Genomic DNA, 26,277 nt, shown 5'->3' with positions numbered 1-26,277 from the left:
ATCCTTACACATACATTTAATTTTGGTGAACAGCCAAAAGCTATTTGGAGGCAGGTCTGCAAGAGAACTCATTTATTAAACTGTTATAAATGTTTAATGTGTAAAACCACTTAACATTTTTAAAGTGCTGGCATTTAAGCATTAGTTTATGAAGAAAATTTATTTTTTTATGAAGAAAATTTATATTGAATTCATACTAGGCCAGTCCTGTCATTGCAGATCAATGCCAGACAATGGAGTTATTGCTATTGTTTGTCCTCCGTCTGCCTGTGGAAGCTTGCCTTCTTTCCCTTTAAATGAGTCAGTTTGGTCCCTGAGAAAGCAAGATTATTTTTGTCTTGAGGTCTGAGAAAACTACTTGTATTAATTGCTTCTTCTCTTGCACTCTCCTTAAAAGGCTTCTATTAGATGGATGTTAAAATTTGAATCAATCCTCCATGTCTCACACTTTAACGGGTCTCTCCTTGTGTTCTGGAAGGGGCCCCCATCCAACCTTCCACCTCACTCATTCATTCTTGCATGCATTCTTCTATTTTGCTCATCTACTTATTTTTATGATTCATTCACTGATTCAACAAACTTCTGTTGAATGTTTCTGTGGTACCAGGAATTGTCTAAAAACATTTTTTAGATTTCCAGATTTTTTGGAATTACGTATCCTCAAATCGAAGACTGTTGAGTTTGTTGTCTCATTTAGAATTTTTCCTCAAATTTCTAATACTTGTCTATTTATCTTTGACATTTGGGATCCTTGTTCATTCTTTCGGAATTGCTGGTTCAGTCACAGGTCACCTGCCTCCATTAACTGTGGGGAACACAGGGACACACGGCCACATGAGATAGTGCAGGAGTCTGCGGTCTTAGAGTGTGGGCTCTCATTCCTACTGGGGATCTATAGCTGATGTTTCACGGGCCTTCTCTAGCCCAGTGTCGCAATTCTGCGATTTGGCTGGAGAACTACTGTTGTTGCTACCTACGGCTCAGCCCAAGTAGGGAAGAAGCCAAATGATCTACTTTTGTCAGGTGTTAGCTCCCCCAGAAATCCTCTGAAGTCTTCTAAGATCCACCCCTAGTTTGGGGGATAGTCCTCCACTTCTGCAAATCGGTGCTCTCCTCAGTCTTCTAGATCATGTCCTGTTTCTCTATCTCAGAAATTCCTCAAAAGCATTTGTCAACTGATGGATTTTTGGTTTCACAACATCATTAGATTTCATTTTCTTTATTGTCATTTTGTTGGATTTGGAGGAGAGAAGGCAAAGGCATCGCTCAGTCTAACCACATTTATACAGTCTCTCTTCTTAATGGGCATTTATTTCAGTTCAGTGGTCAGCCTATTAAATCTGTCCAAACTGCTAGACACCAGTCATAATACTCGTGAGAGGGTTTATGCACGATTCAGTTACCTCCCATCAGCGCCATCGGCAAAGTACAAGGAAAGTGCTTTGGAGTTCAGAGTTCTAGTTGAATGAAGGCGTCTGGGTTCCTTGAAGAACAGGAAGATATGGGCATGTGGAGGCGGGCGTATTTAGAGAAGAGCAGCAACTAGCTACTTGGACTTGAAATGTTCAAAAGTGACGGGACTTAGTCATGTCAAGTGATGAGGGTAAGAAATCGATCAGGTCTTTGTTTCCCTTTCTGGATAAATGGTTCGTAAGGTACAGGATGAAAATAATTGTCCAGGGTTCTAAGAAAATCTATAGACATAATAACAGAACATACATCACAAAATTAGGGTCAAATGATAAAACTCATGAATTCCCATGTACATGTATGTATGCCCATGTAGTATGTACATGCAGACAGAGATCCTTTCATGCCCATTTGTGTGTGCGCTTATCAGCCGTAGATTCAGCACCAGGTAAATCCTACTACTTTCTCCTACATATTTTGAGAACTACAGGTAAAATCTGCATGTGTATTACTACCCGGACACTACTCGACGGGCATTCAATAGTTTATTATAAGAAAGTTTACCACTCCAGAACTACCAGTAAGGTACTTTTGGGGAATGGCCCACTCTTTTGACAAATCCTTAATTAGCATAATTAACATAAATTATCTAATTAGCACAAATTAGCATAATTGTGGGGGCAAAGGAGAGTTCACTAGACAGTCATTTCTGAATATATTTTTTATAAGAATATTCGCTGTTCAAAGACTTATCTATATTTGGAAAATCCTACCCAGGAAATTGGGGCCTGGTGTTTAATCTAGGAATCTCTAATGGGGGTAACGTGAAGAATCATGTCTTTATCCTAATTCTAAATGTTGAAAAATGGTACTTTAAAGGTTTGTTTTAGGGTCTAAAGCCACCTTAAGACACTGGATTGTTTAGTCAAATATGATCAAAAGAAGTATTTTGAAGGCTACAAGCTTCTCGTGTCACAAAACAATAAGCAAAACTCATCCGATCTTTATGACACTGACCTAAAATATAAGAAAAAAATTATTATGAATTTAGCTTTTATTCAAAATTAAATAAGCAAAAGCAAAAGTTTAAGAAACTTTTACAAAGTACTTACATAAAAGAAAGTTAATAGGGACAGTCACAAGTTTGCAACAAATAATTACAAAAGTATCTAGGGCAGCAAGAATATAAACCATGCCACAGCATGGTGATCTAATTGTGATATGAATAAGGCATAACTAACATTTGCACCAAGACCAGAATTAAAAAATAAAACATACTTTAAAAGCTTAGTTCTACATTAAGCTTCTCCTCCTCCCCCAGATCCTTAATGCGTGTATCCTATGTAATTCTTTTAAACACATCATGTCAAACTATAAATTATATAGATGGGCAGTTAATGTGAAAAGCCCCCTAAAATGTACAAACTAACTGGTACTGAGTTGAGTTCTCCATTTACCTTTATGTACAGTTAAATGTAAACCATATTTTCACAGTTTTGAGTGTTTTATGAATAGATGCACAGTACCATGGCAGGTTTGCAATTGTTCCTGAAAACTGGCTCTAGATTCTGCATCCCAAGCCTGCCGGCCTCTAGGACGCAAGTATTTATATAAATAAGGAACTGTGTCATAGTCAGTGGTCAAGACAGTTCAGCAAGAGCAGGATTTCCAACCGAGAGAGATACTCAATACCGTAGCTTACAGACTTGTGCAAATAGAAGCATTTAGGACAGATACATCTGAGGCGAATTCAACTCGCAAAAACTTGTCTTACTGCTGTTGTAAACTCGGGCAATAACCAACCCTCAGCAAGGTCTGCTCTCTATGGCTTTTTTTTTTTTTCTTTTAAAATTTTAAAGCCAGAGAAAATGCACACACGCGCACGCACACACACACACACCCCACATACACACGGGTCTCATTTCGTTTTAGAATATGGTACATAGTGCAACTTCATGACAATGTAGAGGTCGGACACACATTCAGTGCGTGTTTTTCTGTGCAAGTTCTTAGTGGTCTCCGTCCTACTTGAAGGTATTGATTTGCAGAACCACATGATTCAGGAGGTTGAAGGAAGGGGGAAAAAAAAAAGGTTTCCTTACATTTCTCAAACCAGCACTGGATGTGCAAAAGGCAGCAGACAATCCGGCCGTTGGCACAGCCAGATCAGGGTAACTTTAAAGGAAGATCCAAGCAGTCAGTTTACTTAGATTGGTCTCTAGAAAAATAGGTCAGTATATGCTGTATCTTTGTCAACCGTTCTTTCAAAGACTTCATCGACAAGACAGACAGCTGGTATCGGGGATCTACAGGGAGAACGGCCAGGAGCCACCAACACCAAGCCGGTCCGTTAGGGGTTGCCTAAAAACGATCAAGTTCATAGTGTTAATACAAGGCACATCTCCGGGACAAAAGCAGTAACAAGCCAACAAACCACTGGTCACTGAGCGCTTTACTATGTGTCCAAGAGTGTCTCTCAAATTCTTTTAACAGGCAGGTAAGGAAGGCCCTTATGCCCGAATGAAAGGGGGAATGGGGACACCAGACTAAAACCCAGACCTGACGCCAGGGCCGGCCCTCTCTCCTTGGCCCCAGGCTGCCTTGCACCAGGGTCTCTCTGCTTCAGGCTGTGGACCTCTGGGGACCGTCCTGTGCCTGGTGTCCTGTTCAGCAGCAGGTCTGACCTCTCTCCACTAAGACGCCAGCGGCAGCAGTGAAAAGTTCTCTCGAATTGCATGAGGGGTGAGGTCTTAAATGTGAAAGACACACAGGGAGTAGCAAGGGAAAGAGGAGATGAGCCGTCAAAGACAACGACACACCAGATGTGCCACGGGGACAAAACTGTCCTGAGAACTACTTTCTTAAAATACATATCTAAAATGTTAAGCGGATATTTAAAAATGTCTGCAAAGAACTGTGGAATCCTAGGCAAGATATGAAAAGGTCTCCGCCTCTAGCTTTGTTTAAAAAATAAACATTTCCAGCAAAGAAGTCTTTCGGATGCTGCTCTGGTGTTGCAGGGGCTGTCTGCGAGCTACTGAAAGAACTTGGAATTTGTACACAAGAATTTTTAAGCCACTTCTGTTGCACACTGGCTTACTTCCTATTGAACCTGAAACCCAAGGTTTCAGAATGACAAAAGGCGCTCCTGAGATCAGTGTGGATCCCTTTAGAATCTCCCGGAATCACACTGAAGTTGCTGTGTTTGTGGACTATCTCTGCTCAGCTCAGCATCACTACCTCCTTCTCCTCGCATTTCAGGGGGGTTGGAAACGTTTCCCAGAATCCGTTCCCTCACATGGTTCTGGGTTAGACTTGGCTAAGGAGAGGCACACTTCTGTGAGATGTGGAAGTTGGAAAAGAAGAAACCATTGTTCTCCTGAGACTGTTGCAAAGTGTTGGCAGATCCACAGGAGCGTTCCAGAGAATTCTTAGCAGCCACCTGCTACAGACTGATACTGGTGGATACCTCCCTGGTCTTCCTAAGAATTATAGAAACTTCCTGCAAGTTCTTGAGAAGATGGTGCTTCACTGCGTCAGGCTGAGATCTATGGTAGCAGGTCCCCTGTCTCCCATCCGTGAGGTCCCTAATCTTCACTCCTCCAGCTCTACCAACAGCTGTGTCAACTCTACGTCCTACAGTAAAGCCCTCCCGCCTGGATTATACAGTGCGGCTGCTTTTGTTTTCCCGATGGAGTCCTGACTCCCGACAGTATGACCAAAAAGCAGTGCTAGAGGACGGATAATAAAAGGGAAGGGTGGTGAAGACAAGGTTGGATTTTTACATTTAAAATCTACTTGTTCAATTTGATGATTATCAAAGGCCATTCTGTCCCAGCTAATCAGATTCAGGTAGCCACGATAAAACAAATGTGTGGCAACTACTGGGATGCAGAGGGATACTCAGTTCAAAGAAGATGGTCCAGTGTTAGAAGTTCAGGTGAAGGATTCAACTGGGATTCAGACAGACTTAGGCGAGCCTTTGAAAACCAGAATGAGAGGCAGTGTCCATCACACTGGGATCTAGTCTCTCTCCCTCTTCATCTCTTTCTAGACATTCCATTATGAAATCTACTACCCTCTGACCTTCAACATTTTAATCAATTCAAAATGCTTAGGTCTAAAAGTTAGTGTTTTGATGGATCTGTCATCAGATTTTCCAGAATGAGGATACCTCTCTTTGTGCGTCTTACAGTGCCGACTGCACCGATTGGCTTGCACAGAAAGTGCCTTCTATACATTAAAGTTAAACATAAACCTTAAGTACTTGAGCAAGACCATCAGAACGAAAGATTCTTGAGGAGTTAAGTGTTAAATGTGAAGAGACACAAAACCCAGCTGTCACAGAATAGCTGACTGGCTCCAAGGCTGACTAGGTCTATTAATCACAATTTACTAGGTGGGTACCATTTTACTAGAATATTCTACCTTCCACTCCTTATGCCTCCTTCAAGCAAATCCCCTGTGAAGGGCTTTGTTCTACGCACTCACAGCTACATCTACCTCAGGTGACAACTCTGTCCTTGCCCGTTCCTATGCAAACTATAGTGGACATCAAAGGAGAACAGGGTCATGACTTTAAAGACAGCAGGGACAAGGAAATGCTGTGCAAAAGGAAAACAGAACTTAAAAATCCATTATTTGAGTTCATTTAAAAAAGACTTTTGGAAACTATATCCAAGCCATCCTACCTGAAGGTTCTCCTCCCTCCCAGGCATTGAGCCAAAGTGCTGAAGAATTTGGCTTCGAAATCTGTCTCTTAAATTCTGAAACCAGCTGCAGGCTTGTGAGTAGACCAGATCATGAAGCTGTCTGAGGTTCTTGATTTCCTCTTCATTCTCAACCTAGAAACACAACAGTCAGTTAAGACTTGTGTCTAGTCTTCCGGTCCCTTATCACTAACCCTACAGAAATGAGAAAATAGTAAGAATTTAGAAAGAGGCAATACCTATTCCAGTGCTGGATCAGAGTACTCTGCAATATATATGTATATAAAAAATATATATCATATATATATATATATTATGCATTTCTGCTTCACGTGCTGCCCACAGCCAGATGGAATAAGCACCAGTGGAGGGCCACCCCACTTGTCCACAATACTGTGGAACCCTCCCGACAGCTTCCAGGGGGGAGCAGGACTCCTGGGGGTCAGTTCTTGGATAAAGGGCTATGCAAATTTAGCATTCCTTTTTGGCTTTATGGATTAATGGCCGTTGAAAATAGTGGAACAATAAAAGGGAAGACCAGGGGGGCAAGCTTTAGGCAGAGCTACCCCAGCAGAACCCAGGAACAGGATGGAGGACAACCTGATGACACCTTTTTACCAGGGAACTGGGTCATAACAAGAAACTAAAACCAGTATATCAGAAAAGAGAGAATAAATTATGCCAAGATGAAGTGCTTCTCTGAAGGCCAAGGCTGGGGCTACCTCCATCATCCCTCCCTGCATCCGGCAGCCAACACGAAATTCAACGCATCCGCCTTGCAACCTAAGATCCAGAAGGAGTAGCCTCACAGAACCCAGGAGAGAAAATAGAGCATTAACTCCTCCATCCTGCATTGATTTCTTCGGCACACGCTTCTAGCCCACTCGCTCCATGCCAGGGAGCACTCCACTTCACATACATTAAGTCCTCCCAACAAACACCAGGCCTGACTCAGCCTTTGATACTTTTAGAGTGACTCACTATAAAAACAATATACTTTTTATTTTTGAAAGATCAGAAATGAAAAATTAAAAATCACCTGCTTTTTGCACAGTGTGAATGTACTTAATGCCACTGAACTACAGACTTAAAAATGATTAAACTGGTAAATTTTGTTAATAAAAAGACAGAAGAACCATACAATTGAATTCTGGTCTTGGAATGATGACAGAAGGTTCAGTCCCCTGCTAACACACACTGGTCTTGACAGGAGCTGGAAACAAACTTGTGACTTGTTAAAAGTATTAAAGAAAACTGCTACTTTGCACCCTGCTAAAATTCAAGGAAACCACGCGCTGGAGAAAACAATGACAAAAAGGTGAGTGCCTGAGATGGAAAACGGAGCTGGCTAAAAGCGAGTAGAACTTGAAGTTTTCAGTAGAAGTCACAGAAAATAGAATCACTACACTAAGGAAAAAAAGAAAAGCGTTTCGTGTAAAAAACAAACTTGAGAAGCTCTTCCAAAGAAGACAACAAATCATTATGGGGATGAGGCCTTAGGAGGAGGAAAAATTATGAGACATTCCTAAGACTACAAAGACAGAGAACTGTCTCTAAACCTCAAATCCATAATGCTTTCAATATGCTATTCTCTTGCCCCGTATCGACAGTCACAGGCTTAGCTATATACTCAAGGGATTTTGTCATCAAATCCAAATGTGAAGATGTAAACTTGCAAAAAGCTAAAACTTTTACAAGGAATATTGCCTTTAGCACATGATTCCGTTAACCAAGTATGTCTGGTTATCAAGGCACAGACGTTATCAATCAGCTCAGAATTTCAACTCATTTCGAGGTGATGGGGAAGGGGAAGGGAAATATGTGCCATAGGCCACCGGCAAAGAAAAAGCGTCGTGTCCCCATGGCATCGGGAAGGGAAATTTGTGTCATAGGTCACCAGAAAAGTAGTGTCGTGTCCGCATGGCATAGGGAAGGGAAATTTGTGCCACAGCCCACCAGAAAAGAAGTGTCGTGTCCCCATGGCATCTTTAAATAAGCTAGGACAGGCAATATCAGACTAATTGAGTTCAACAGAGAGGCAGTACCGCATATGAAAGCAGAGCACTCAGGGACCAGAAAGCTTGCTTTCAGTTTTAGGACTCTGCCTCTAGGATCTTAGGCAAATTAACACTTTTTTTTTTTTTTTTTAACCTCCCTCATCTGCTAGCTGAGTTTTGCAAATTCAATGAGCTTATGTCTGTAGAAGTGCCTAATGTCAACATTCAATAAGCAATTAAAATGAAGGGCCCAGTGGGAAAAGCCCATGAACAGAGGGAGCGTAAGTTCAGTGGTTTTATAATGTCCTTCCAAAAGAAACTGCCTTTAATTTGGTACCTAACCTAACTGCAGATGGTGACTGAGCTACTGGAAACATCAGAAGGGCCCCATGAACCCTTTCCAAGAAGGTCATCCCAATAAACCTCCCCAGGTAAGCCGTTACCAGGAAGTGTAGTGATGGTACTTTCTCCGTGAAGCCCTAGACTTTGAACACATCACCCAACTACGTCCCTTTATCATTAAGGTTATGTCACACACATATAGAGCAGTTTTTAAAAGATTTTGTGTTTAGATTTATGTCACATTTCAGTCTGCTGATTGTATCAGTTTTGACTACTAAATTTAATCAAGAAGGGCAGGGATTAGCAGCTTTCCTAACTTAGATGGACTCAGCATCCACCATGCCCACATACTTCCAGGCACCATGCTGGTTCTAGAGCCTGGAGAAATGAAGACCTACGTTCTGGACACCCAGGCTCACATGGAACTCTCCGTAAGAACGAGACAAGAAAAAGGTAACTTGCAGGTAAAATGTCTAACTCTAGAACTCTAAACCGTTTTCCTCCAACGGTATCAACCACAGACCTTCCAAGAGGTAAGAAATGTACATTCCTAATTTGTAACATACAGCCATAATCTGCAAAACTAAGAGAGAACTTCTAATAAATACCAAAGTTCAGATCAGTGAGGATCTCTGAGAGGAAAAAGCGTTTTATGTGCCTGGAAAAGTATCAGCCTGCATGTCTGTGTAAGGACTCGGGCAGAGGATACTGAGGTGGTAAAAAATCATTTTTTCATACCTTCACATCTTCCAGATATTCAATGTCTGCAGTGCAATATCCATCTTTCATTCCCCTTTTTAAAACTCTAAACCGTTTTCCTCCAACGGTATCAACCACAGACCTTCCATCAGGTAAGAAATGTACATTCCTAATTTGTAACATACAACCATAATCTGCAAAACTAAGAGAGAAATTCTGATAAATATCAAAGTTCAGGCATGCGAGTTCCGATACAAACAAAAAGATTTATGCACAGAAAAGCGTACCTATTTTGTGTGTCACTGACACACATTCCAAATTGCTTAGTCCCAGTTTGCATACTTCTTCGAATCATCAATCTGTATCTTGGCTCAAATACATGAAGAGGGCAAGGCACAGTGGGGTAGGCCATAGTGCAAACAAATATTGGAACATTCTTGGTCAAGCTGAAGAAGAAAAAAGTTTCATTATCACACATCAGAACATAAAAAAATCTGTGAAGCTTGCCACATTATAAATTAATATAAACAATTAGCTCTAAATGAAATGATTTTTATTTTTGCCAAGAGCAAGAATCAGCATCTCTTCATTAAGCTCTCACAGATGCAATAGTAACACTAAAAATCTGTGATCCTTTTATCAAAGTAAATCTGAATTTAAGATACCAAGTTATTATATAGAGCTAAATCATCTTTATGAATAAAAGGTATAATTAGTATTTGGTATTAAAAATTTGTTTAAAATATATGTAAGTTTAAGTTAACCTTTTGTCCATAAAATACTCTTAGAGAAGGAAAAATGAGCTCCCACAATAGACAAAAAGCAAATCCTTAAGATTCTTAGTGCATTTGAAAATATTTTCAAATGCACTATGAAAAACAGATTAACTCTCTTTTCAGGATGATTAAAATTAGAGAATATTTTTCACGGCCAGATTGGCAGGAAATAAGAAGGATAAAGGCAACGCCCAGTCCTGGCAAGTTCGTGGGAAAAACCGGCAGTGCAGAGGACAGTTTGAAACCAGACAACCCTGCTGGAGAAGAATTTGGCTGCGTGTGTCAAAAACTTTAAAAAGTTCATATCCTTTGAACTTCTAGAAATAATTCTATAAGCACTTTAGGACAGTTTACTGTAACGCTGTATACAGTAACCAAAACTTAGAAGAGGGACTACTAAAATCTTATAGGCCTATCCACAAAATGAAACACTGTTTTCATTAAAAGATGTGTACATGTTGACTTGGAAAAAAAAAAATAACAGGAGATTATAGACTAACAGAATAAAATGATCTCATTTTTGTTTAAAATATATTTATACATATATTAAAATCTAGAAGGATATAGATCAAAATGCTCATGGGTGATTCCTTTCAGGTTATAGATTGTGACCTTCCTCCTCCCTTTCCCCACAGGCTCATTTACAGTATTTTCTAGTTTTTCTTCAAAAAGGCATAACTATATTAAAGTAATATTTCATAATACAAGTGCTCGTTCCTCTTTTGAAAATGTGTATTCTACCCTCACTGAGCACTCTATTGGGTCTTTTGGGTCTTCTTACAGCTCGTACGTTGACGAGCAGTGGATCTATTTATTAGGAAAACTCTGGAGTACCTGCGGATGAGCTACCTCTTAAAAAATCCCCTGTTGGTAAGCAGCAAGACTCCCTCCGACCTCCCTGCCTCACTCAGCACCCCCTCCCGTGACTCCTTCCTCTGTCATTTGAAGATTCCAGTCTTTGGCCGAGTTTGGTTGTGTTACTATATTTGAGATTTCTAAATTATATCTGAGGCTTTCTTATACCTGGCTTTTCACACTGTTGACCAAAAAGGTTCATAATCCTCGTATCAAAATATTTTCTATCCTAAAAATCACACAACAGAATATGAGCTCCATGGAAGACAAATCAGTATCCATTTTGGTACAGAGAAGACTGGAAATCATTCTTCTGTGGAAGGCCCCTGGCCCAGTGAAGACAGTCAGTGGACACATACTAATTTTGCAAGCACAGTTTTTTCTTAGAAAGTAAGAAAAATGTATTTTGAAAAACAGTGAAAGCAAACAAAGTATTATGTAAAAACTGCAATTCTGTTCTTCAGGGTGGAAGAAAAAGTCAAGAAATACGTAGGAAAATTTTGAGAGACTCGGTGACTGGAGCAAGAGGGAAAGACATGAAGGGAAAAGAACGGAAGAGAAGGACGAGGAAGAAAGAATACAGAGCAACAAAAGCAGGTCCGACCTCCCCAGCCCCGACCAGGCCTTGTGTGCTCGCTCTTCACAGCGGTCTATACCAGCTGTACCAGTCAATAATCTTCACTGACGGAGAATTTGGCCCCTAAATCACTCCTTCCAATTTCAGTCTCAGGCCTCAAGGTCCCACCCCCTTCCCCAAGCTCTAATTGGCTCCCGCGCCTGCCAATCAGGGCCCTCTCTCCTCAACCCTCTTCTGTCCTGCCTCCCCGCACCGAGGCACCTGAGGGCTCCATTCCCAGTCCCACGGCCTGAAGTCCCTGCAGGAAATCCCTCCTCCACCTAAAAACCTGCTTGGGGCAAAGAGCCGAGTTGCCAGCCTCCAGTGGAAGATCTGGAAGTTACCAGAGAAACTCTTAAAAACTCTGTCTGTTGAGGCCAGGGGAAGCTGACCAGGGTTTGTTTGAAATGCGCCTCTGGCTAGACTGGCTTGGACGCAGACGGGAGCCAGCTCGCTGGGAGGAGGTCTCTCCTTACTGTGTCAAGGGGTGGGGATCACAGTAACTTTATGAGAAGAAACTTACTGTGAGAGCTCAGCAGTTTCTTCATCATATATTTTTTTTCTCTCAGACAGCTCATCAGGCAGATACTTCACTATCAATTCTTCCAACAGCTGTGTGACACAGTACCTCCTATCTGCTAGATACTAAAAGACAGTATTATTTTACATTCCAGTGCTTTTCCTACGGTATAAAACAGGCAAAACAGTTGAACTGAATAGAGTAAAGCCTTAATGACATATTTATACAGTCGAGTCTGAATTAATGGGGGAGAGGGGACATGACAATGGATGGTGCCACACGGGTCCACCTGCCCAGGCCGTGCCCGAGACCCTGAAGGCTAGGCGGCTGCAGCGGAAACTGTGCCCTGGACAGAAGCCCCTGGTCTTGCGGTGGCCACAAATCCTCTCTCAGCGGCAGTCAGGCCTGCCCTGCCCTCTCCCACACCAAAGGCCAACTTCTCCCGCGCGGCTCCTGGGTACTTCAAACTAGCATTTTGTCGGAGGAACAAAAGCTAAGGAATAAAGAAAATAAGGCCCTCGCCTTGTTTAAGTTGGGTTCCCTATTTCAGGGGCGGAGTTCCCAGATCGTTTTTCTTTCAGATTTTCCTTCCACCGTCACCTGCTATCACTCAGACCCTGAGGGAGCGGTTGCTTTTCCCCCTCTGTATAAAATGGTACATTTGTACTTCTCCCTCAGCCCTCGGAAAAACTGCCCCTCACGCATTTCTGTCCCTCTCCCTCCTGCCTAGGAAGAAGCCTGCCTGTCCTGCTGCAACTTTACCTTTTCCACGAAGTCTGCTTAAGTAGTTTTCTGTCCCCCAAGAGGCCCATTTTTACCACCTTTACCACAAAAAAGGCCGTCATCACAGCCTGCCCCGGCCACCTCCGTGGACAAGGAGACCTTCTACTTCCGTAGGTAAGATAAAAACTGCCTGAGGCCGGGGACCGGGTCAGAGTGTGTGTCCAGGATTTTGGAACAAGAAAATGACCAGTATAATTTCATAAAACTAGCGAGGCACAACTCTTGGGAAACAATCACAGGATTAAAGAGAAGCCATACTTTTAATCTGCAGATGTGGCAAAAAATAAGGGTTTGTCATTATCCGATGAGGAACAGAGGAGGAGGGAATGTGAGAGGTTGGGAAACGGGGGACAGGAGTGGTTTTCAAACGTGAGCCTCAGTCAGGGCTTGTTAAAATGCAGATTGCTGAGCCCCAGCCCAGAGTTTCTGACTTAGTGGCTCTGCAGTAGGGGCTCAGAATTTGTATTTCTAACAAGTTCCCAAGTGAAGGGGAACACATTTTGAAAACCAGGGTGCAATATGTTATACATAATATATAATGTAATACTCATGTACTAAATTTGGGGAAATACCTCTCTTACATTACCAACAGGAATCTAAATATGTACAATATTTCTGGAGGACCAAGCAACGCAGAAATTGGTTTTAAGAGTCTTATGAATATATGACTTTTGATCAGTAATTCAACCTTCCAGAAATTTTATCCTAAGGAAATAATCAAAGACACAAAGCATAGCATATTAAAAAAAAAAAAAAGAAAAGAAAGAACAAAACAACTTACATACTCAACATATAAGAGAAATGTTAAATCAATGGACTATTATGCTGCTATAAAAATCCTATCTTTAAAATACATTCAAATGAAAAAAATGAGCAAATTTTGTTCTTTAAATATTAGAAATTTACCTATTATACAGGGTATCCTTAGGGCACAGGGTAAGATTATTTTCAAACAATACATTAACTGTATTTATGACTATTATGCTTATAAGGTGAGCTCTCTCTACATTTGAAGCCACATATTTAATTATTAACTTGAGAGAAAGCATAATAAAAGTATCTAAAAACCTGGAAAAAAAACAGCACAGTTAGAGTACTTCACCTGAAAGCATAGCAGTTGGAATGTAACTAGCAAACTCTTTGAGTTTATCTTGTTTCTGGACTTTACGAAAATTCTGTATATGGTTTTATGTCTCACATACCAGCTTGTTATGTAAGACCCATATCAAATGTAATAGCACGTATGTATTATTACGGTATCTGTACAGAGCTGAGTTTTCTATATAGAAAATAACTATGTACATTCAACTGCAAAATGTCTTATCCATTTTTCATTCATATTGGAAGGCACTTTTTTCTTTAAGCAGTCCTGTCACCCACAGAGACAGGATCACTCTCCCTGATCAATGCTATTCCTGCAGTTGGAGCTTCGAGTTCTACAGCCGGGCCTCAGCTTATGGGGGCTCCAGTCACCCAAGCAGGACTGGGAGAATGCGGTCTTCCCACTGGCGACAGAGGAGATGCACCTGAGATCTAGCTGTTTCCCTAACATAGGTTACCACTGACCATACAAGGGGTGTGGGAAGTTGTGCCTCCCTCTCTTCTATCCAATATAGCACTTTCTAGAGCTGGGCTGCCCAAAGCGTAGCCACCAGTCAGTCACATGTGCCCACTTATATGAGAATTACAGTCTAAAATACAGTTCCCCAGTCACACTAGCCACATTTCAAGTGCTTAATTACCACATGTGGCTAGTGACTACCATGTTGGACAGCACAGATATAGAGCATTTCCAACAATGCAAAAAATTCTATTGGACAGAGTTGGTCCATACCTTAAGGGGGTAGGACTAGGGCTGAAATCTAACCTATTAAGGGTGGAAGATAGGGCAATTGGGTTTCCCCAATAGTGTCATCATTAAAATGGAACCAGTTCTAGACCAGGTACTTGACCATCCCCCACCTTCTTCAAAAATAAATAAGTACATGGGACTTGGCCTCTAGGACCACCCTACTTTCCCCTGTGCTCTCTAAACTCACATTTCTCCAGCAGTAGCATTTGGATAATGAAATGTCATCCTCCTTGGTCACTCAGCCTACATAATGTAATTTATTCTGAACACGATAATCACTATTTCTGTGGCCAAACAGAAATCAGCGTTGCCAAGCTTAAGACAAATAAGATAAATAGACGAATGTTTACCTCTTTTAAGCTTTCTTTGCAAAGAGGACAATATGGTGTATGATCTAAACAACGCTCAAGGCAATTCTTACAGAATGAGTGTCCACAAGGGGTTGTTACTGGCTCAAAAAACAACCTGAAAACAACCAAAACACCTGTTAGTTTTCACATTAAACTTTCCATTGGAAAATGTGAACACTACTCTCTAAGGAGGGGCTGGGGAACAGGAGAGGAAGGATGGGGCAGTGATAAAGGTAATTATGCCCTCCTGAACCTTTTAAAAGTTCTCATCAACAGGGGTACCCTGCCAAGAGCCTAATGCTATACTGACTAATGGAACAGCCACTCACCACATGGGGCTACTGCGCACTTGAAATGTGGCTGGCCAAACTGAGAAGTACAATAAAAGTAAAATACACACCAGATTTCAGAGACTATGTGCAAAAGAATTAACATAAAATATTCACCATGATTGTATAGATTCTTATCATCACTTTAAAATGGCCTCTTAATATGCTTATAAAAGCCTTACTATCTAAAATTTATTAACAAGAACCCAGTAAACCTTACAATTGAATTTTAAATATTAGGTTTAATACCATGTATAATAAACAATATAGAAAAGACTGATTTTACTTACATTCTAATTCTTTTCTGAAACATGATACTTCTGAACTGCCTCAAAGTATTGCTAGATACACAGGTACTTGAGCATCATCTGGCCTAGCCCTCGGCTCAGGGTGGAAGACGTGAAGGCTCGAGGCAGGGGACCTGCTGGGAACTCAGCTAGTTCCTACCAGCCCGATGTGGCTGGCACCGGGTCTCCTGACTCTCCACGCACTGTTCCCTTGACTCCACCACAATCTCAGTGGAAACTGTTCTTTTGAAACTCTTAGTCTTCTAGAACTACAAGCATTCTGCATGATGGAAATCTTTATCCAATTTTACTTTAAAAAAAAATTGGATGTACCTACATTTCAATAATATGTGTAACTTCTACAGTATTTCCAGTTTCCTAGTAACTTTTTTATATTTAAGTCGGGTAAGTCTTACACCACCTGCAGTGTAGGCTATGCAAATACTGACTCCACTTTCTAAGTAAGAAAAATCCAAATAGTGTTCAGAGATTAAGTTATTTGCCCAAGGTGTGCAAGGTATTTCTATCTTTTGATTTAGTCCAGGATTCTGTCACTTTACAATGCCTATTATTACAGTGGGTTACCTTTATCTAGTCTGTACTTTAAAATATTCATCACTGATAAAACCTTATGTACTTACCTCATGCAGAGAGAACACTCAAAATCTGAGACATCGATTAATTCTTCTGGGATGTCACCAGAAGTTAATGAAAATGTACAGACTTCATTACGAGTTTCTATTAAAACAAAGAGACAGGACTATTATCTTTAGGAAAAAGTTTAAAGACCATTCTAAATAAGTAAATGTGTTTTCTACGACTGTAGTGACATTTTTACCTCCTTGTTTTTTAAGCTTATTTCTTCCATCTTCATCTACAATCACATCCTGGTCTAAGAGAGACAACTTTCTTTTCAGCAGAGCACCTTTTTCTTGAACAGACAGTAAAGGTTCCGAGGACACTCTTTTTAAACAGTCCTCTCTGGCAGGCATTTCTGTTGAATTTATAGCCTGTGCTGACCAAGCGCGGTTTAAGCTTCCTCTGATAAGCTCAGACGTGACCTCTGGTACTTCTTCGTTCTACAAAAATACAATAAACAAGGGTAACTGTGTATCTTCACTATCCTTTATTGCTCTCACCAAGAATCCACTGAAATGAAATACCAATGTCTCACGAGGTTCATTTTACTGTTCAATTAAAAACACCAACTATTAATTCTAATACCCTGATAGATGACGTTTGCCACTAATTATGCAGCTCTGGACGTCAAGCTAATATTACAATGAGGTTTACACAGTTATGCTAATATACTTGTTCCAACCCTGAGGCAACTAAAATAAATACCGTGTTCTATATTTTCCACCAAAGTTTTCTGATACGCAGGGTGACCTAAAATTGTGATTAATGATCAAGTATTTTACATAAAAGTTTAGTGTGAAATCAAAGGCTACAGACAAAAATCTAAGACAATGCTTTATAGATTAAAAGTGCCTAGATAGATTCTAGTACTCCAAACAAAGGAAGTGAGAATTGTGTAAAGAAACAGATTCACTACACCCATGAAAATCCTTCCTCACCCCTTACCTGCTCTGGACTAAGCTCGCTGGCAGAATGAGACTCTTCCATTACTGAAGGAAAACCAAAATGTTTGTTTTTACTACATGGCAATGAGCTCCAGGAAGAGTCCTTCAGGCCTTCTTTTAAGTTCTCAGGTGATAATAAATCACATAAAATCTGTAAGAGAAATATTATAAAAGTAATGGAAAATATAAAATATTTGGTTAGGAATAATTTAAAGTATCTAATATTTATGAAATTTTAGAAAATTCCTAGCAGACAATGAGCAGAGGAGGAAGAGATTAAGTAATAAGCAGAACTGCCAAATTATTCGAAAGTGCGCAGTAAAACCAAGGTGTGCTTTAAATGGGGGTCAGGTCACCTCAAAGAAATCATTCAAAAGGAAGGTATGGGAGCAGCTAGACTACTAGCCCAAGAAGGAACCCAAAATAAAAACCAACTTTTTAATGAAGGATTGTAAAAAGAAGAGATCTTAGGAGATCTTATGTACCTCTGAACTTTAGGGAGTCCTATCCTGTCAAAATTGTTCACAGTTCACCCCAAACTATATTGTATGGCTGGGCTCTGAGTGTTTAAGTGAACTAAAGAACTCACCTAATTACAAAACTCTTAAAATTCCATGCGTTTATACTGACTTTAGCTACTCACTGAACAAGTAACCTGCGCGGGCAGCTATCACTGCCCAGCTCTGGGATGGGAGCGCCATACGGCAGCTGGCCCAGAGTAGCTGGGAGTGCACCTGGAAGGCAGCCATCATATTCCTGATAGAAGCACCCAGAAATTTTAATACATCTATACACATCTAAACTCTCAAAAGTAGGTTAAGTTAGGGGCAGAACCTGGCTACAAGGAAATGAGAAGGGCTCAAATGTCTTTGTCAAATAAGTTGTATTAAATGAACAGCAGAGCATTTCTTAAAGTCTAAATCCAGAAGTTTGGTCATTCAGTTATACTCTCTCTCGATCTCATAAAAATGAGATTAGTCCTGAATCATTACAATGTAAATAAACAGGGGATATAGTCAACGTAAATAAAAGAATATCTGGTAGGAGCTCTAGCAATGCCCCCTTTAATGAACAAGCATTTTAAAATTTTTATGTTTTTACATTTTCCCTGGTCTGAGTCTTAAACGCTCACCTACTCTAGGCCCCTGCAGATCCAGTAGGCACTTACCAAAGAAATAGAAAAACACATCTTGTGTTAGTTGTGAACTAACACAAGAACGTTAGTTCATACCAGCAACTGGTAACAACGCAAATGAAAATCACTACTAATACCATAAGTTGTGCTATGCTTCTACAATGGAATGCTTAGTGTACAATGAAATTTTTTTTAAATTGCTAGATATATCTCAAAACTATTATGTTCTGCCGAAAAAAAAAAAAAAAAAGCCAGACAAAAGAATACATGTGTGATTCCACTTGCGTGAAGTTTAGAATAAGTAAAACTACTCTATTTATACTCTAATAAAAATCTAAACAGTAATTGCCTCTGGGAGCAGGGATACAGGGGATTTGTTGAAAAGGGGATGAGTGAGATTTCTAGCATGATGGAAATATTCTACATCTTGATTGGGGTGCTGTTACATGGATGTATAATTTCCAAAACAGTGGACTGTAAAATCCATGCATCGTACGTAAAGTATACCACAATTTACAAAAAGCATATTGGGAGAAAAATATTTCAAAGCATCAGCTGTTTTGCCTTCTCCTAGCCTTATTAAAGGTCAACTTTTTAAATATTTACAGAAATAAAAGGATATTTATTAGCATGGAAAATGCAAAATTATAAGCCCTTAAAAAGTCTGCAGTCTCCTCAGGGAGAGACCACTAACAAATATAAAACAGAATACACACAATAGTAAACAATTTTTCATTAAATCAATGGGCTAGAAGCCTCATGGAGGATATATTGATTATTAGCCATATTCATGAGGCATTGGGGATCTGAGAACATTTTCAAAGTTGTCATCCTTCTAAACGCACAAGAATCTCCCTGGGTTCTTGTAAAACTATGCCCAAATTCCAGAGATTAATTCCAACAGTCTGTGGTGAAGTCCAGGAATCTTTGCATTTACCAAGCACCCAAGGTGATTCTGACAAAAAGCCACAATGTATAAAACACTATCAAGGTGACAAATAACACCTCATGTTTTGTGGATACTGAAGAGAGCATCATGATGACACTACAATTATATGGGGACAGATATTCCCAAAAAATTTTTCAAAGACTCTAGTCTTTCCAGATGCTCTTTGAATATGTTTGACAAAAGCTGAATGCTCTCATGTTAGCGGAGCAAAACCTCTGAGAACTTCTGAAGAAACCTGTTTACCTTGGTTTAACCCATTGTTCCCCAAAAATCATTTAATCAGAGGACTCCTCCTTTTTACTTAACACCTACTAACACACCATAAAACAAACTCTGGAAAGTGATATATGGATTATGGTGAAAATTAAGGCAAAACAAATTGGGGCACTACTATGAGCACCTTGAAAATAAGCAAAACTTACACTGGAAATTAAAAGCAAAAAGCAGCCCAATAAAAATTCTTAGTTAGGGGTCCCAAAGTGAGAAGAGAAAGGGCCAGAAAGCTTCTCTAACCTGGGGAAGAAAACAGAATCTCTAGGTCCAGTAAGTACAGGGTACCAAAGAAGATGAACCCACATAGATTCACACCAAAACACATTATAATGGAAACAGAAAAATTTCAAGACAGAATTCTAAAAGCAGCAAAAGAAAAACTTATTATTTGAAAGGGAAACCCCATAGGCCATCAGATTTATCACCAGAAACTTTGCAGGTCAGAAGAAAGTGGCATGACCTATTTAAAGGGCTGAAATGAAAAAACTTCCATCCGAGAATTCTCTACCCAGCAAGACTGTCATTCAGAACTGAAAAAAAGATTAAGAGTGTTCCATACAAGCAAAGGCTAATGGAATACATCACCACTGTACTGGCCCTACAAGACATGTTAATGGGACTTCTCTGAACTGAAAAAAAGTGGCACTAATTGAAAACATCAAAGTAAACATCTTAGTGGAAAATAGTAAAAGTAAGTAGATCAATCACTTATAAAGCAAGTCTAAAGGTTAAAAGTCAAAAAAATTAAACTACAATAATTGGTTAAGAGATGCATAAAATAGATGTCTAAGGTGACATGTAAAAATATAAAAGGTGAGCAGGCGGAGAAAAATATAAAGTTATGGAATGTGTTCAAATTTAAGTTGCTATCAACTTGAAACAGACCATTACATACAAAGGAAGTTCTATGTGAACCTTTTGGTGACCACAAAGCAAAAACTGATGGTAAATATCCAAAAGAAAATGGGAAAATAATCTAAGCAAAGCACTAAAGAAAGCCATAAAACCACAAGCAAAGAGAGAAAGAGAAAAAAGACAAGGAATGATGAAAAGAGTAAAAAAAAATCATTAACCAAATGGCAATATACACATACTTATCAAGCTTTACTCTAAATGCAAACAGACCACACTCTCCAATCAGACGATGCAGGATGGCTGAATAGATAATAAGATCCATCCATATGCTGCCTGCCAGAGACACACTTCACAAATAAGGACACATACACAGTGAAAGTGAATGGATGGAAAAGGTGTTCTGAGCAAATGGAAATGAAAAGAAAGCTGGTATAGCTATATGCATAACATACAAAATAGACTTCAAAGCAAGAACTTTAATAGTAGAGAAGGGCATTCCATAATGATAAACAAGATCCAACAAGTAAACAATATTTATAAACGTATATACACCCAACACAAGAGCACCAAGACATATAAAGCAAATAAAACATACCTAAAGGGGAAAACTGACAGTAATACAATAATAATGAAGGACTTTACCACTCCATTTACATCAGTGGATAGTTCATCCTGACAGAAAATTAACAAGGAACCATTGGCCTTAAATGACACATTAGACCAGATGAACTTAAGAAATATATACAGAACACTGTATCCAAACTGCATCCAAAAATTTCAAGTGCACATGGAACGTTTTCCAGAATAGATCACGTTAGTCCACAAAACAAGCCTCACTTAAAGAATGAAGAAACCATACCAAGCATCTTCAACCACAGTGGTATAAAACTAATAATGACTTACAAGGCAAAAAAAAACAACCAAAATGTGGAGATTAAACATCATGCTACAAAACAACAAATCTTTGTACCATCAGATAAATATGAAACTTTAAAAAATAGCCAGAGATAAAACAGAGGGACAATTACTAAAATCTTTGGGATGTAGCAAAAGATGTTCTAAGGGGTCTACCTCAAGAAATAAGAAAAATCTCAAACAAACTAACTTTATACTTAAAGAAGCTAGAAAAAAAAAGAGAAACAAAGCCCAAAATCCTAGAAGAAAGGAATTAATAAAGAACACAGCTGAAATAAATGAAACACAAAAAAAGGGAAGATCAAAGAACTAAGAGCTGGGTCACTGGACACATTAATAAAATTGGCAAATGTCAAGACTAAAAAGAAAAGAGGGCTCTTGCATTAGAGAGAGAAAATTTGGACAGACCAATTCCTAGCAATGAAATTGATCAGTAATTAAAAACCTCCCAACATATCAAAGTCCAAGAGCAGATGGCTTCATAGAGGAAATCTAACCAAACATGTAAGAATTAATATCTATTCTCAAACTATTCCAAAAAAAACTAAAGGAAGGACAGATTCCAAATTCATTCTATGAAGTTAGCATTATCCCAACACCAAAACTAGATGAAGACAATACAAAAAAAGAAAACTACAGGCCAGTATCTCTAATGAACACAGATGAAAAAATCCTCAACAAAATACTAGCAAACAGGATCCAAAAGCACGTTAAACAAAATCATTCAGCATGACCACATCCATTAAACAACCCTTGCATCCATACTTACAAATCAGTCAATGTGATATATCACATCAATAAGAGAAAGGATAAAAAACTACATGATCATTTCAGTAGAGACAGAAAAAGCATTCGACAAGGTAGAACATCCATTCATGAAAAAAGCTCTTAAAGTATGTTTCGAGGGAACATACTTCAACATAATTAAGGCCTTATATGAAAAACTCACAGCTGATATCACCCTCAGAGGGGAAAAAACAGAGATTTGCCCCTAAGGTCAGGAATGAAACAAAGACGTCCACTCTCACCACTTTTCCGTAACACAGTATTGGAAGTCCTGGTCACAACAATCAGATAAGAAAAAGGTATAAAGGCATCCAAATTGGTGAGGAGGAATTAAAGTTCACTATTTGCAGGACATGATACTCTATATAGAAAACCCTAAAGACTCCACCAAAAAACTACTAGAACTGATAAATGAATTCAGTAAAGTTGCAAGATAACAAAATGAATATGTAGCAATCCACTGCACTTCTATACACTAATAATGAAGCAGCAGAAGGAAACTAGGAAAACAATCCCATTTATAATTGAACCGAAAACAGTAGGATACCAGGGAAAAACCTAACCAAAGAGGTGAAAGACCTGTATTGTGAAAACTATAAAACATAGATGAAAGAAACTGAAGATGACACAAATAAATGGAAAGACATTCCATGCTCATTGATTGGGAGAACAAATGTTAAAATGTCTGTACTATCCAAAGCAATCTTTGGATAGTACAATCCCTATCAAAATACTAACACCATTTTTCACAGAACTGGAAACAATCCTAAAATCTGTATGGAACCACAAAAGACCCCAAATAGCCAAAGCAATTTTGAAAAAGAAAAGCAAGGCTAGAGGCATCACAATTCCAGACTTCAAGTATATTGTAAAGTTGTTGTAATCAAAACGGTATGGTACTAGTACAAAACCAGACACATAGATTAATGTAATGTAATAGAAAACCCAGAAATAAACTCACAATTATATGGTCAATCAATCTTCAACAAAGTAGGAAAGAATATCCAATGGGAAAAAGTCTCTTCAACAAATGGTACTGGGAAAACTGGTCAGCTACATGCAAAAGAATGAAACTGGACCACCTCCCCCCCCCCCTTTCTTATACCATACACAAAATTAAGTTCCAAAATGTATTAAAAACCTCAATGTGAGGGGCGCCTGGGTGGCTCAGTGGGTTAAAGTGTCTGCCTCCGGCTCAGGTCATGATCTCAGGGCCCTGGGATTGAGCCCTGTATCGGGCTCTCTGCTCAGCAGGGAGCCTGCTTCCTCCTTTCTCTCTCTGCCTGCCTCTCTGCCTACTTGTGATCTCTGTCTGTCAAATTAATAAATAAAATCTTAAAAAAAAAAAAAAAAACCTCAATGTGAGAGCTAAAACTGTAAAAATCCTAGAAGACAGCACTGCAATGATGTCTTTGACATTGGTCATAGCAACATTTTTCTAGGTAGGTCTCCTGAGGCAAAGGAAACAAAAGCAAAAAGAAACTATCAGGACTACATCAAAACAAGAAGCTTCTGCACAGTGAAAGAAACCATCAGCAAGGGCACCTGAGTGGCTCAGTGGGTTAAAGTCTCTGCCTCCGGCTCAGGTCATGATCTCAGGGTCCTGGGATCAAGCCCCACATGGAGCTCTCTGCTCAGCAGGGAGCCTGCTTCCTTCTCTTTCTGCCTGACCCTCTGCCTACCTGTGATCTCTCTCTGCCAAATAAATAAATAAAATCTTAAAAAAAAAAACAAAAAACCATCAACAAAACAGAAGACATCCTGCTGAATGGAAGAAGATGCTTGCAAAAAATATACCAACAAGAGGTTAATATCCAAAATATGTAAAGAACTTACACAACTCACCCCCCCGCAAAATAACCCAATTAAAATGGGCACAGGACATATAAAAGACATTTTCCCAAAGAAGACATACAAATGGACAACAGATTCATGAAAAGATGCTCAATATCTCTAATCATCAGGGAAATGCAAATAAAATCACAATGAGATATCTTCTCACACCTGTCAAATGACTAAAATAAAAAACACAAGAAATAAAAGGTGTTGGCCAGGATGTGGAGAAAAAGAAACATTTATGCACTGGGGTAGGAATGCAAGCTGGTGCAGCCACTGTGAAAAACTTTGTGAAGTTCCCTCAAAAAACTAAAAATAAAGTACTATATGATCCACTAATTCCACTACTGGATATTTGCCCAAAGAAAACAACATTAATTCAAAAAGTTATAATGCACACTGTGTTTACTGCAGCATTATCCACAATAGCTAAACTATGGAAGCAACAGCTGAATGGATAAAAGAAGAGGTACATACACAATGGAATTTTACTTGGCCATAAAAAGGTATGAAATCTTGCCATTTGCGACAACATGGATGGATCTAGAGAATATAATGCTAAATGAAATTTAAGTCAGTCGCAGAAAGATATATACCATATGATTTCACTCCCGTACGGAATTTAAAGAACAAAACAAAAGGACCAAGAAAGAAAAACAGACTCTTAAAGAATGGGTGACTGCCAGAGGGGAAGGGGAGGACAGGTGAAATAGATGAAGGGATTAAGAATATACTTAAAATGATAAACACTGAGTAATGTATAGAACTACTGTATCACTACTATAGTATACATGTGAAAGTAATATAACACTGTATGTCAGTTATACTAGAATTTTAAAATGTTAAAAAAAAAAAACCCCTGCCAAATAATAAAAAAAGAGCACTCTGATAAAATCAGAAATGAATTATGACTGACACCACCAAAATATAAAGGATTATAAGACACTACTACAATTACATGCCAACAAATTGGACAACCTAGAAGAAATGTATAAATTCATAGAAACACACAATCCTCCAAGACTGAATCATGAAGAAACCGAAAATTTGAATAGATCAATTACTAGTAAGATTGAATCAGTAATCAAAAACCTCCCAACGAACAAAAGTTCAGGACCAGATGGCTTACTAGTGAATTCTACCAAACATTCGAAAATTTAATACCTATCCTTCTCAACTCTTACAAAAAATTGAAAAAGGAACACTCCCCAAATCTTTCTGAGGCCAGCAAGCTGACAAGAAACCACAGAAAAAGAAAATTACAGGCCATTATCAGTGACTAACATTAATGCAAAAATCCTCAACAAAATATTAGCAAACTGAATTTAAAAATACAGCAAAAGTTCATACACGATGATCAAATGGGATTTATTCCAGGAATGCTCATAGACTGGAGGAATTACTATTGTTAAAATGTCCATACTCCCCAAAGCAATCTACAGATTCAATGTAATTCTTATCAAAATCCCAATGGTATTTTTCCACAGAACTAGACCAAATAATTCTAAAATTGTCAAAACTCACAAAAGATCCCAAATAGCCAAAGCAATCTTGAGAAAGGAGAACAATGCTGATTTCAAACTACAGAACAAATCTATAGTAATTGAAACAATATAATAATGGCATAAAAATGCACACATGCCATCAGTGAACCAGAATTACGAACCCAGAATTAAAGGCACACATATACAGACAATTAATTTACAATGGAGAAATGAGTCTCTTCAATAAATGGTGCTGGGGAAAGCTGGAGAGCCACATGCAAAGGAATGAAACTAGACCAGTGTCTTGCACCAGAGACAGAAATTAACTCAAATGGATTAAATACTTGAATATAAGACCTGATACCATAAAATTCCTAGAAGAACATAGGTGGTAAGCTCCTCAATATGGGCTTTAGCAGTATGTTTGTGACTCCAACACCAAGGAAAAGAGCAATAATAAACAAATGAGATTGCATCAAACCAAAAAGCTTCAGCACAGCAAAAGAAATCATCAAAACAAAAAGGCAACCTACTGAATGGGAGATTTTTGCAAATTGTATATCTGGTAAAGGATTAATATCCAAGATATATAAAGAACGCCTACAACTCAACAACAAAAAGACAACCTAATTAAAAAATGGGTAGGGGATCTGAATAGACATTTTTTTCTAAAGAAAACATACCAATGGCCAACAGGACCATAAAGGATGCTTAACATCATTAATCAGGGAAATACTGACCTAAACCACAATAAGGTATCATCTCAAATGGTTAGAATGGCTATTACCAAAAAGACAAGAGATAGCAAGGCTTGGAGAGGATACGGTAAAAAGTGGACCCTGTATACCATTCTTGGTAAAGCCACTGTGGAAAACAGTATGGAGATTCCTCAACAAATTAAGAATAGAACTTCCACTTCTGTGTACTTATCATCAG

The 26,277-nt window shown here is 39.0% G+C and overlaps 1 protein-coding gene across 1 annotated transcript in view; it reads right to left on the bottom strand.

The window, feature by feature from the left end:
- Positions 1-2,446: 2,446 nt before the first annotated feature.
- The window catches only part of LONRF1 (LON peptidase N-terminal domain and ring finger 1), a 38,178-nt gene continuing 14,347 nt past the window's right edge, over positions 2,447-26,277 (bottom strand). The window contains exons 4-12 of the mRNA XM_044225540.1: positions 17,110-17,259; positions 16,364-16,604; positions 16,167-16,263; positions 14,910-15,024; positions 11,928-12,049; positions 9,445-9,603; positions 9,197-9,359; positions 6,102-6,254; positions 2,447-3,771 (exon numbers count right to left, since the gene is read on the bottom strand). Coding sequence (XP_044081475.1) covers positions 3,613-3,771; positions 6,102-6,254; positions 9,197-9,359; positions 9,445-9,603; positions 11,928-12,049; positions 14,910-15,024; positions 16,167-16,263; positions 16,364-16,604; positions 17,110-17,259 — 1,359 coding nt within the window. The 3' untranslated portion in view covers positions 2,447-3,612. The remainder of the gene's footprint in view (positions 3,772-6,101; positions 6,255-9,196; positions 9,360-9,444; positions 9,604-11,927; positions 12,050-14,909; positions 15,025-16,166; positions 16,264-16,363; positions 16,605-17,109; positions 17,260-26,277) is intronic.

The sequence above is a fragment of the Neovison vison genome, chromosome 11 (assembly GCF_020171115.1).
Source record: "Neovison vison isolate M4711 chromosome 11, ASM_NN_V1, whole genome shotgun sequence".
Taxonomy (NCBI): domain Eukaryota; kingdom Metazoa; phylum Chordata; class Mammalia; order Carnivora; family Mustelidae; genus Neogale; species Neogale vison.
The sequence above is the reverse complement of the archived record's forward strand: the minus strand, read 5'-3'. Positions and strand labels throughout refer to the sequence as shown.